This window comes from Nymphaea colorata, chromosome 4 (genome assembly GCF_008831285.2).
Source record: "Nymphaea colorata isolate Beijing-Zhang1983 chromosome 4, ASM883128v2, whole genome shotgun sequence".
NCBI classification, from domain to species: domain Eukaryota; kingdom Viridiplantae; phylum Streptophyta; class Magnoliopsida; order Nymphaeales; family Nymphaeaceae; genus Nymphaea; species Nymphaea colorata.
The window spans coordinates 23,734,816-23,747,518 of record NC_045141.1 but is presented as its reverse complement, the minus strand read 5'-3'; the positions used below and the strand labels follow the sequence as shown (position 1 = coordinate 23,747,518).

At 42.5% G+C, this 12,703-nt stretch overlaps 2 protein-coding genes across 3 annotated transcripts; one reads left to right on the top strand and one right to left on the bottom strand.

Annotated features, from left to right (window-relative positions):
- Positions 1-238: 238 nt before the first annotated feature.
- LOC116253567 (BAG family molecular chaperone regulator 7-like) lies at positions 239-3,211 on the bottom strand. The gene is made up of 3 exons (XM_031628434.2): positions 2,322-3,211; positions 820-1,131; positions 239-694 (listed from the first exon to the last, which is right to left on the bottom strand). The coding sequence occupies exons 1-3, from the start codon at positions 3,123-3,125 to the stop codon at positions 464-466; spliced, it is 1,347 nt and encodes a 448-aa protein (XP_031484294.1). The 5' UTR covers positions 3,126-3,211; the 3' UTR covers positions 239-463.
- A 5,737-nt stretch (positions 3,212-8,948) lies between these two features.
- Positions 8,949-11,097, top strand: LOC116253145 (protein RGF1 INDUCIBLE TRANSCRIPTION FACTOR 1-like). 2 transcript variants are annotated; one of them, XM_031627923.2, is made up of 6 exons: positions 8,949-9,164; positions 9,306-9,390; positions 9,503-9,694; positions 9,818-9,892; positions 10,175-10,315; positions 10,455-11,097. In XM_031627923.2, exons 2-6 carry the CDS (start codon positions 9,388-9,390, stop codon positions 10,773-10,775), a joined length of 732 nt encoding a protein of 243 aa, XP_031483783.1. In that variant the 5' UTR covers positions 8,949-9,164; positions 9,306-9,387; the 3' UTR covers positions 10,776-11,097. The 2 variants fall into 2 exon arrangements, with proteins under 2 accessions (XP_031483783.1, XP_049933488.1); XM_050077531.1 differs by having other exon boundaries at positions 8,949-9,390.
- Positions 11,098-12,703: the final 1,606 nt, after the last annotated feature.

The window sequence follows — 12,703 nt, the reverse complement described above, 5'->3', positions numbered from 1 at the left end:
AGTTGAGCCATGGCCAGGCCTGTCCAGCTTCTGCAGGCCTAATGGCACCGTTCTCAAATGAAGTTGAGTCACGTACCAAACAAGAGTGGAAGTAGAAGTTGGCAAACTTATTATTAGCTTATTCGTATCCAATTCTCACCTGCATAATGCAGATCACGGACGGAAAGCAACGGCACAATTATCTGCTATTTAACTAAGAGACCAAAAGCATAGAACGTAAACAGTAACGATGGAGACGGAGACAAGAAGTAGCCTAGTAATATAGGATCACATGATAAATAGAGTTTACATCTCGCATAAACACAACAAGAAGGGGTCCATCCAAAAACTTCCTGTTTCAGCAGGAAAAGTTAAAACAACTAGAAGGAAAGCGCGGACGATCATGTCAGAAAACTTCTACCACGACGGAATTGATAGACAACAAACCAGAAGAGATGCTTTGTGCGTTACTAGTTTTGTGTGTCTACCCACGGATGTCCACCTTGTGACAGTCTTGGTCAAGCATCTGCACTACCTCAGCCACACCCTTTGCCATCTCTACCAGTTCACCGTTGCTGCATGGTTCAGGCAGATCGAACGTCCTTCTCTTGAATGACGCCAGCTTACCAGCAGGTTGTGGATCCACGGCCTCAAGCATGGCTTCCAGTTCTTTGATCATGCTCCTCTGTGCCTCTCTAATCATCAAGTCAACACCCTGGCAAAACAATATTAAACACGGAGGCTCAATCAGCTTTCAGAAAATGCATTTCCCAGAAGCAAGAAATACGGTGTTCCATCAGAAAATCCAGAGTGTTACTAAAACTGTAAGTTGAGTATTACCGCAATGCCTTCAACAGTGAGCAGGAGGACGATGATCTTTTCCGAGAACCTCTGCCGTTCTTCGGCGTCAACAGTCAGGCGGCGCCGGTAAGAGAAATTGTTGAACAAGGATCTAAGTTCCTTCAATTTAGCCTTGGCTATGGCAAGGTCCCTAAGTCCTCGAAGCGCCTGCGAGCGACGAACAAGATGCGCTCGGAAGCTCATCTGAATGATCAAGGCAGCATCCTCAGGAGAGAGCTGCCTCCACTTGCCTTTCCTTACTCTGCTCTTAATAGCTGCTACGGCTGCTGATCTCCGCTTCGCAAACAGCTCCTAGTCACATTAAACATGAAAGCAAAAGACTAAAGATTATCCAGTTATTCAACACAGCGCTACACAACACAGGTGACATCCTGAGTCACGTGATCAACTCCATTAGCTCGCGTTTGGAGGCAGAGGAACCATTGTAGGAAAAGGATTTCTCTGCAGACCATTCTAAGAGAAAACTTGTACAAATCGTGTTCTAAAATGTCAATAACGGAGTCATTTGATTGTACCCATCTTAAAAACTTCCATGGTCAACACGACCACCGTGATCATCATCATCACGATCACCATCGAAAGCAAGAAAGAAGTACCGGATACGGCACTTAACTCATGTGGGGAATGCAAGTATTTTTCCAGTTAAATAAAATGAGGAAAGAATTTCCCAGCCAAACAACCTCGAGAAGCATCAAATTCGCCTACCCTTTCAATGGATTGGACAGCCTCGTTCCTTCCCACCCGCCCAAAACTGGCAGAATGACAGACCTCGAGATCCGCGATTCTGTCACGCGACTCCCACTCACGGAACCGGTGGCGGCCAAGCGTGTACCACCACTAAGCCTACCGACCAAGCTGGGCAAAGGACCTGACTAAACTGAACCGAGCTCTATCACCTGGTGCGGACCCGGACCCACCAAGCCATGTGACCCACAGTTTTTGCCGTGAGTGGGCACGCCAATCCGCACAGAAAATAGGCAAAACATCCCTAACATCACGATGACTTTCGACTAGAAAGAGCCAACAACTACATTGTCTCATGAAGATCAAAATTCATGAAAAACGAAAGAAAGTTTATTTAGTAGATTTTTTCTTGGGGACATTCTTAGATGCCTCTTTTTTCTTTTCGGAGTGGGCTACAACTTACAATCTAAGGTATAAGATAGTCACTATAAGATGGTTGAACTATAGCTTGTTTATTCGTTAATGCGATCAGCGAGATGACTACGCTGGGTAATCTTTTATACAGCCAAACTAGATTTTCAAAGGAAAGAGTTTCCATCCAAACAATAAACCCTAAGATTTTCAGCAAACCATGGTAATGCCAAAATCCAAATGGGAAAGAACGTTCGCGAAAAAGACTGAAACGCGGAAAATCCACAACGGGGGTTTCATGTTCCCAGGCGTCCACCTGAGAAGATGTGCAGCCCCCATCTTGCACCAAGCCACGGAAGCAAGGAGGAGAGGAGGAAGAAGGTCACCTGCTTGCGGGCGACGGCGGAGTCTACGTCTTCGATCTGAACCACGCGGGTGGCGGCGGGCTTCGTCTTCTTGTCTTTCTCCTTCTTCATAGCGGAGGCCTCAAGTTTGTACGTGGCGGAGATCCGCGAGTCCTCACCGTGGAGCCCCTTAATCTCGGCGGTCCATTTCTGCTTCCGATCGAGTCCCTTCCCCCCTTCCGACTCGAGCTTGTAGCTGTAAGAAACGTCTCGCCCTGCTTTCTCCTTGCAGACGAGCCTGGGGTGGGAGGAGAAAATCTCCTCGAGCCCCAGCTCGAGCGCAGAGATGCGATCGCTCAGGCACTGTAGCATCGCGTCCTTCTCGACCTCGGCGGGCAGGCGGAGGTCGGAGGCAAAGGAAGAGAAGGTCGACGACGCGGAGAACAGGGACGCCGGAGCAGGGGAGTGGCATTCCTTCCTGTACCTCCTGACGGAAGAGGAAAAGGGAGTTCTGCTAACCTCGATCAGATCGGAGACGGCGGGAGCGGGGAAGTGATATTCCTTCCTGTATCTCCTGAGTGTGGAGGAGAAGGGGGTGGCATTAAGCTCGACCAAGTCGGAAGCGTAGCTCTTCTCGAGCGCATCGAATGGGAGGTCGATGGAGCTTGGGTGGAAGAAATCGAGGACGGACAACGGCAGGGGCTGCACGAGCGGCTTCTCCAATGGTGGCGGCGGTGGGAGGAGCAGCGGGTGGCAGGGCATCCGCGGAGCGAGAGGAAAAAGTTGGTCGTAAAGGAGATCAAAAGATGAGTCCAAGCAGAACTCCGTCTTCCTGAAGAGACTCATTTTTCTTCAAAGAGATTACCAAAGAAAGAGAGGGAGAAGCAGAAGGAAGAGGAACAGCAGCAGAAGGGCACGGGAATGATCGGATTTTAAAGAAGCTGCTTTGTAATGTTCTAGCAAATGGGGGTGTGATGGGGCTCTTGGCTCTTCAACTCTGTGTGAGTTTGAAAAATAAGCCGAACATCCATAAGCTGCCACCACCCTAAGATGGGTAGGAGATTTCCAGCCTTTCCGAACTGCAAGTGTCGGCCTTGATGTGTGGGTGCTCATATGTGTCGATAGGGAAAAAAGGAAACTGGAAAGTGCGGCACAGCTGGGGCCGGATGCCACAAAGCGGGTGAGTCTGAGTTCCCACCGTCGCCGCCGCCGGCAGGAATTTGCCCGTTTACTTGCTCCCCTGGGTTTCTGAAGAAGCGGTTTTAGACCGGCTTTGATCGAGCGAATCAGACCATCTCGAACTGGGTCCGGGCCCGGGCTCGGTCCCAACGCCAATGGAGTTTGACCAACTCGGTTGGACTCGTCAACGGCCGGCCTAGTTAAAGTCAAAGAGGCCAAGGCCCATGAAATTTTGGCATGGCTTCCGAGACAGGACTTATGCAGAGTGATTTGGTTGTATCGGTCTGTTGTTTGGTATCGGCCACTTCCTAGTTTCAATTTTTTTTTTGGCGATACGTGACGTATCGGCAGAAGCCGCGAGGATCTACAACCTTGGCATCGATTCCGCACGACCAAGCGACTCCTTGATTTTGTAAATGGCAGTGCATGTGATTTCTGCTCAGCTGACCGACCATGTGGTTCTGCCGATTCCTTCAAACACAAACATCACTCTCAAAATATTTTTTGAAGGTCAGTTTTCTAATAGTAGAAGTGGAGGACGACATGTTCACAAAGGCCCCTCTTTCCAAGTTGCAAGAGCTTAGGCGTTTCCTTTTCGTTTTCTAGGCATCAGTAAGGATCTGCATTTTTGTAGTGGAGTTCTTGAAAAGTCCTCTTAGTTACAATACTAAATAGTAGGCAATGGAACTGTATGCTTGCTTGTTTAGTTAGAAGAATTTAAAAATCTAAGTAGGTTTTTCTCTTTGTCTGAAGTCAGTTATATATAGACGATTCAAATTTGAATCACCAAAACTAGAACGTTACTATATCCAATAGATTTAGCAAGAATATTTAAGAAGGTTGGTTTAAGCTTTTGGGGTTTTACATTCCAAGACTTCAAATGATTGATCTCTACAAAATATATCATCTGTTTGTGTAACCTTTGCATCTTATATTGCAGCAACATGCAGATTGCATCGTGGCTTCTGATGGTGACCATTAATGCTCTTTATCTGTTGAAGAAGGTCTGAGACATTTGGGATGGACACATGGGCCGCGACGATGAGTGTTCGAACCAAACTTCATCTGATCGAATGGAACTCCAGACAAGTTAGAGGCTCATCTTGTTGCTTATACTGATTTTACTTAGACAGAACTGATTGATTTTAGTGATAAATTTTCTCCAGTTATGTGGCCCAATGATATTTGCATTGTCGTCACTATTGCAGCTATTAACAAGTGGGATATTTCTAGTTAAGTCTCCTGAGCAATTGCACTATTCTCTTGGGAGGATAGTAGTTGTTGGAAACATTTGGATCTTTCGTTAAGCGCCAAACGAAATATGCTGTTAATATTTCTGCAAAATCTCGAATGCTTGAATGGGAGGCCATAGCAAATGCCTATAAGTGTTACATTTATTTAAAGGTATAGTGGGTGATGATCTTCTTCATGATCTTAATCTTTAATATACATGTTGGTAGATGTCTTTTGCCATTAATTATGCTTATCGGTTCACACGTCAACTCCTTGATGGACGCTACAAAGTTGTATAAATGGGATGATTTCCTCCAGATTACACATCAAACAACAAAGTTCCCTTTATATGTGTGCCTATTTGGCTTCTGAACATAGGGTTTCTGCACCTTCTTAGGTGCTAATTGAATTTCTTAGAGTGCCAAGACAAAAAGAACATTGCCTCGCTCCACCATTGAGTTTGAATACCATGCGATGGCCTCAACTGCCATAGAGTTTCCATGGATTAAGCTTATTCTCAAGGATCTTGACGTTCGAATTCTGAGAACTCCTGCCCCATGTTTCAACAAACTCAGAGACAGATTATAACCAGATTCATCAGATCTAAACAACAGCTTCCAGGTCACTTTACTAAGCCAATTGGGAGGTGAATGTTGAGAAGCCAAATTGGCGTTTTCACACAGCTATATTTAGGGATGTCAACAGATTGAATCCGAATTGGATGTACCCTTCAATATATCCAATTAATCAGTTGTTCACATACTTAGATTCAGATTTAGATTCAAGTGAAAGCAAAGAAAAGTGAATACCTTAACTGAATTCGATTTGCAAATTCATAATTTAAACCTGACTTCTATTGCCACATCCCAATCCAAATCCAACTTTTAAATAGCACTGCCCATGGTATATGCCAAGATGGGCTTTCAAAATGTATGGATATTGGATATAGTATATTTATTTGAAACTAAATGAGAATCTAAATCAAATTCGAATTCCACTTGATACTTATTTAAAACCAATCCGATGTTGAATTCAATTGGATGCTTAAACCTGAATCTCATCGATTAACATCCCAAGCAACATGTGTAACACAAAATTGATGAAGAAGGATTCGTAATCCAGACTGCGATGAGCATGTCCAGTCTGATAACGAAGCCATGGCTGTCTCTTGTTGCCAGGCAAAGAAAGTCACGACAATAACATTGGGAAATGGATTTCAGCAACTATGGAAACAATAGCTCGCATAAATAATCCGTCGCGAAGATTTAGATGAGGATGAATTTCGCACTCAACGATGAATAAATTATGTATTTGCTATTATCAATAAAATGTCATTGTGTGTATTCTGCTCGAGAGAGCAAGTTGTATCGAGCCGAACCACGCAAGTCTCTCCTCTTCCTACTTTTCTACAAACTAAAGCACTAGATATATAAGATGGCAAGTAATAGAATTAGGATATCACTCGAAAAAACTTGAAGACTAATTTTCAGTTTTAATGGACAATGATCGTTCCAGTTTACTTTTTATTTTTCCGATAGGAGGGAAACGGGAAACATTTTGACTTGTAAATAGGGACAAGAGTGTTTTTTAAATAAATGGGGAGATGTTGTGGAACTTGTCGAAAGCTACAACTAATCAAGCGTGTATAAACTTAGTTTGGTGGTGAAAAAGTACTCAAACTTAGTTGGTGAAAAACCCAAATCCTTTTTACTAAGTTACTTTGATTTCAAGTATGTTTCTTGATAAACAAGCATTGCAAGAAGCATTTACCATTACAAACTAGAGAAAAGCATCATGTATTCCTACTCAAGACTAGATGTGACCACACTAAACTTATATGAATACTTGACCTTGCCCTTTAAGTGCTTTACCAATTGTAGGTTAAAAAAGAGACAGAAAAAGGAAAGGGCAATGCTATAAAGCATTCATAAAGCTACACGACGTATACTGATCAAACTATTTTTGCATGAGGAACATGGAGAACATAATGAATCATAGATCTGGTTAATTTATAAGCCCAAGTTCATCTCCACTCATATCTTGTCTGTTTGTTGCTTAGCTACTAATTTGAGTGTGCTCTTATATTTCTCCTGCAGTGGACGAGAGATGGCAAAGAAAGAGTGTCCAGATGACGACTCTGCATGGGTTGAGCTTCAGATTTGCTCGATGTACAATGAACTTCTTTCGATGTGACGGCAAACATGGCGGCAACTGCTCCCTCTGGTCGGGCTTCAAGTTGTCTGGAATATAAATTGCTCCCTTGAAGGTAGGAGCAGTGGAAAAGCAGCGATATAATATGGAAGTGAAATTTCTTGGACTGGAAAGAAAAGGAGTTGAGAAAGGGCGTGTTCACTGAGTTTTTACACTGGCAGGCTACTTATAGTAAAAAGCAAGTTCTGTCATTGCCATCGGGATCTTAGTACTCCAACCCAATTGATGTACTTTTACCCTTAAGCAACACCTTGCATTATTGTGTTGTGATGAGAAAAAGTACCCAAATACTGGGTTGAAGTACTGTAACCTCTCAAGATGGTGTCAGTTTGCTGCTCTGTGTTTCCATCAGTATGCATTGGCTTGCAAATGTTGGCGTTATTTCTTTTCTTTCATTCAACAAGTAACTGAACATGATTTAAAGTCAAGTAATCTTAAAAAATACTTCAAGTTTTTAATGAAGCCTAAAAGCTTTTGGCATCTAGACCATTATGGTCCATTGAAATGCCTTAATGATAATACTGTTAATGCCTTGTTGAGAGGAGTCTGCTTCTCTGATCATTGGATCCATTCTCCTGGAAGAACAATACAATAAGAGGGTAGTATTTGGTTATGTCAATAGGTTGTTCCTGTCCCATGAACACACCAAAAAAGGCAAAGATTCAGACAAATTCATGTCACACTCTTTGAGAGTGCATTTCATGAATCTCGTGGCTATTCCTCACCCCCATTTTAAGTCAGAATGCAACTCGATTATGTTGCGGCTGTGAAGGATGTCGAATTGAAGACTCATCCTTCTCTCCCAGTATAAAACCCAATATTTCACATTTCTCTTTTCTTTGAAAACGAATTATTTTGGGCATATATATTTATCATATCCTGCTAATTAATTAAGGAAGACTGTTTCTCACTAGGACCATTGGAACTTAATCTCTACGCACGATTTCTGAGAAATGGTGCATTCTTAGATATTCCTAGATATAAAAACTCACACAATGTTAATCTTTCAGTGTTCCTGTTGCCAAACGTTCCTTTTGTGCAAATTGTGAGGAGGTGAAATGAAAAACCTGGTTGGTCAATTTCAGTCCATGCAAGAGATGGGCAGCACAGAGTCCACTGGCTAATTGTCGGTGTACTTTAACTAGTTTCTGTTAGTGTGAAGGTCATCATATTAACAGTGTTTTCCTACTAATTTACAGTTGGGACTGCACATATGCATCAAATGACAAGACATGAGATGTTTGATCAAATTCTTTTTTTAATATTGATAATGAGCTAAGACACCACACACCTTTATTTTGCAATTACAGGTGTGCTTCTCATGCCAGTTGCTAAGGGGAATAGTAAGAATATGATGAAACGCTTGAGTTGATCATTCACGCACCTGTTTAATTTCTCTATTTATGTTTTTAAAATAGCAAAAGTCTGACTCTTTTTTATAGATTTATCTCGAGATCTTCCTCCGCTACTTGAGATCTTCCTCCGCTAAGAACATCGATCAGTGACTTTGGGCTTCTGAATAGCCGGAAAAATGCGGCCGGAGAGTTTTAAAAAGTCGAAGAGGGAAAGGGTTTTTAGACAAAGTCAAAGCCGAAAATCTATCAAAATCAAATCTTCGGGAGATCCACATCAAGATGGACGAGCTTACCCCTCGCCAACCTCTTTTTCTCCGCACTTTGGCCATCCCCATTTCACACCTTTGCCAAATACATAAAAGTTTCTCTTAAAATTTCAGCCTTACTAAGTCATGAAATTATAGGCGAACAGTGTGTCAAATCGCACCCATTGTTGCCGCTGACCTTGCTCCAAAATACTTGATCAACTTTCACATGGATTCATGTAAGATTTTCCTGCACATCACCATAAGTTCGTGTTTGAATTATTAATTTGACTCCTCTGCGAACGATCTAGGGGCACCATGGATCAGTTGGTAATTTTGGTATGTGCACAGCAGGGGGGGGGGGGGAGAGAGAGAGAGAGAGACGTGACTATCCAAGGTGTTTGTCATATAGCAGAAGGTAGAGAGCCTGCCACGCTCTGGGATCCATGTGGTTAGGGTTTAGGGTTTAGACTTGTGAGGAGAGAGAGAGAGGGCCAGCCTACTTAAATGACTGAGTGACGCTCTAAAGCAAGGACACTCTCTGCTTGCTTGCTGTTTAACTTCCCCAATCACAGACCAGTTGGAGCACCACCATCCCTTCCTCCTCTCAGGCACAAGGCCTTCTCCTCTTTCCTTTTTTATCCTTTCTTTTCCAGTATAAGGTAGAGAGAGAATTCCCTTTTTGCTGCAGCACATATCTTCCCTTCTCAACCCTTGCTCCTCCCCTTCTGTTTTCCTTTCTTTTTTCATCGTTTCCAGTAGGAGACCGTACAACACAAGTTTTAGCAGAGTTTTATGTGTAGGCATATGTAAACAAGCGCCAAAAGGAAGTCAATTCATGAGAATTTCTCACACTTGTGCTCTCTGATTCCCCAAGGCAAAATAATGGTAGGTTTCGTTTTCATCCAACGCGAATCAGGAGGAGAAGAAAAACCAGATAGTCGTCGCTTCTTTGACAGGCAATTTTATTTTGTTCTTTCCTTTTGTGTTTCCTCGACAGGTGGGCTTTGCGTCAGGAATTTCATCTCCCACTCCTTTGTGGTTGGACGCCCTTCTCTCCGAGAAATTCTTCATCCCTTGCCTTCTTCATGAGACTGCTAAGAAGAATGAGAAGAACATCTTCTGCTTGGATTGCTGCTGCAGCATCTGCCCTCATTGTATTCCTCTTCACCGATGCCATCGCCTCCTTCAGGTTCTTTCTTTCTTTCTTCTTCCTGTTTTATGAACTTATTCAGCTGCTGCCATCTCTTTCCTCAGATATTCTAATTTAATTCAGCTTATTTTTCTAATCGTCCCTGTCTTTCGATTACGGCAGGTTCGGAGATACGTTTATCATGACGTGATTCGATTAGACGATTTGGAGAAGCTCATCGATTGCGCTTATGTTCAGGTTTGCTCTTCGCAGAAATCATGTTTTTTTTTTTTTCTTTTTGACTGGTACTTTCTCAATTTTCCTCTTTTCTAAGATTTTTTTTTTTCGATGCTTGCTGGGTAAGCAAAATAACACTAGTTGACAAAGGTGAACCAGGATTGATGGCTTGTCTTTATTTTCATTTTTGGAACTTTTCTGTAAATTGTCTAGCTGTAATTGAGCTTTTTTCTTTTCCGTTTCTTATTTCCACCGAATTCTTTGTTCTCTTTTGAACTTTCCGAAATTTTCTCTACTTTTTAGGCATACACCACCAATAGCGCAAAAGTGGTGTTTTTGACTCAGAGACCTCAATCTCGGCCGTTCAGAGGATCCGGTAACATCTGTAGTACGTGTGATCGGAGCCTCCAAGAGCCATTCCTCTTTTGCTCTCTAGCATGCAAGGTATTCATTTCTCTTCCTGCTTCGCCATTTTTATTTCTTTGTTTCTAATTTTGAATTGTGGGGAGTCCTTAAATCAACTAATCAGTCGATTTTGATTATTGGGTATCTTCTTTTTTCCCCTTTCTCTGTGGGAATTTAGGTGCAGCATCTACTAAGGAGTGAGGGCTCCCTATCGAAGTATCTCTACGACTGCAACTTCCTGCCCTTGCAGGAAGGATTCAGGGGAGAAGGGGACGACCTCGAGGACGGGCAAATGACGCCGGATTCTGTCCTGGACACGTCGGTTTCCTTGCAGATGCCGCCTGCCTTCGCCTGCTCGGAGCCAGAGCTTGTGAGGAGGAAGAGGAGCAGTATCTCCGTCCCACGGCCGTTCCGGACGTGCACCCCTCCGACAGAGATGGTCGCTTCCATGATTAATAATCGCAGGAAGGGCGTCCCTCAGAGATCCCCATTCTACTGACTCTCTCTCTCTCTCTCTCTCTCTCGCTCGCTAGCTCTATTTGTTTTGCCTGGTTCGCCTGAAGCTTTGAGCTCTGTTTGGATTCATTATTTTGGCGGGCCTCCTCACTTTTCTCAGAATCTTTGCGGCGTATATGTTTTTCGTTCTCTTTTTTACTGTTTTACTGTGGAAATGTAAGTGTAAAAGGGTGTGAACATGGCGGTGGCGATAGGAGGGTCTTGTGGATGATGATAATGATCGAGACCACCGCCAATTTTGTAGAGAAGCATTGTAATTTTCTGGCGGTTTAACTTTTACTAGTAATCACATTAACTTGTGCCTCCATCTTTTTGAGTACATATATTTTGTGTGTGTGCGTGTGTGTGTGTGTGTGTGAGAGAGAGAGGGAGAGAGAGTATTAAAAAATTAAGAACCACTTAGTGATTACTTTAGAGAAATTATCTTTGTTATATGTTTATAAGATTTCAATACGCTGTTGTCTAACAACTAGTGTATTACATTTGTTATTCATCCCTACGGTTGAATTTATCGAAAACTACAAACCGTTGGTCAAGCAGCTGGACGTTTTGAATTCACTTCCCCATTATAAAAGAGATTTTCATTCTTGTTTACTTGTTTTTTACCCCCTTTGGCCTGCTCGTTCACGTTGCTTTTCAATAAAAAAAAAAGGCAAAACTCATTAAGAATTGCTAGATATCAGCCAAAGGCGGTCAGGTTTGGCACGGAGGTTTTCGTCTTCTTTTAACGTAACTCAATCTGGTTTGAATTAAAATTTCCTGTGTCTGTATCTGAACGATTCTAATCCAACGGCTTCGAACCCCAACTGCAATAAAAACTAATCGCGCTTCTGTCTTTCATTATGAAAGAGAAACTCTTAAAATATGTAACTACATCAAACTTTGCTTGAACCCAAATTACTCATTAAGAAAAAAAATCTGTCACAATATTGGTACCATAATCACATGATGGCGTTGGATTTGGACCATCTGTTGGATCTGAACTCCCCTGCGAATTAATAGTTGGCTACAATTCGAGTGAGTAATTTTGGCTTATCTTTCTTTGATCATCTTCCCAGCAGGGAAGGGAATTGACTACGTCAACTCCTGCTGGTTGCCAAATACCAGTAATTGCCAAACCGTAAGAATCTTTCGGTACTGACGCTTGATGTGAGTGTGACCATTCAATCTTTGTCTTGTTAACGTAGTTATCTTTGTCTATCGGTCCATACAAACGAGACCAATATTCCCCACCGTTTTGAGGAGTTCCTCCTTTTCCACACACACACAGTGTGTATATATATATATATATATATATATATATATATATATATATATATAAATTGTCAGATTTCTCATCATATTTGTTCTGTATCCTTCTGTTGCGCGTCATGAAAAACATTTTGGTTTGCATATTTCTTTAAAAGCTAATGATTGAGCAGTTAAAGGCTTTTATATATATTTAACAATTTTGGTTTGCATCAATCAAATTATTAAACTATTTACAAAATGTCAAGTGTAAATTTAGTCTTTCAAAAAAGTTTGCAATTATTTAACTACGTCGCTCGCCTTTGACGTTAAAATGGTGGAGAAGTTTACAAAATCCTTTGCAAATGGCGAGGGCATGATATAGGGCCAAAACGAAACAGAAGGTTCAAGTTGGATTTGAGAACAAACATTTTTAACAAGACAAACAATCGAGCACCCTTCTTCTCTACTGCGAGGAAAGATCAGCTCATCGCTTCTTTCTCCAGCAGCAGGTTGGCAGGAAGGCTTCATGGGGAAAGGGCGTTAGCCGATATCCCGGACTCTATTCTAGCCTGCCTGGATGACTGGGAAGGGCTCCGGCGCCTTTTTCAGGGCCAGTCGACTGTATATATGGGTTTGAAGAATATGCTCTACAGTAGTCGGGACGAGTCTGCGAGGCGTTCT

Coding starts and splice junctions, on each gene's coding strand:
- LOC116253567 (XM_031628434.2), bottom strand. CDS start 3,125: ATGAGTCTCTTCAGGAAGACGGAGTTCTGCTTGGACTCATCTTTTGAT. Junction 1,132..2,321: donor CCGCCGTCGCCCGCAAGCAG/GTGACCTTCTTC, acceptor TAATGTGACTAG/GAGCTGTTTGCGAAGCGGAG. Junction 695..819: donor TCACTGTTGAAGGCATTGCG/GTAATACTCAAC, acceptor TTGTTTTGCCAG/GGTGTTGACTTGATGATTAG.
- LOC116253145 (XM_031627923.2), top strand. Junction 9,893..10,174: donor TCGATTGCGCTTATGTTCAG/GTTTGCTCTTCG, acceptor TCTACTTTTTAG/GCATACACCACCAATAGCGC. Junction 10,316..10,454: donor TTTGCTCTCTAGCATGCAAG/GTATTCATTTCT, acceptor GTGGGAATTTAG/GTGCAGCATCTACTAAGGAG.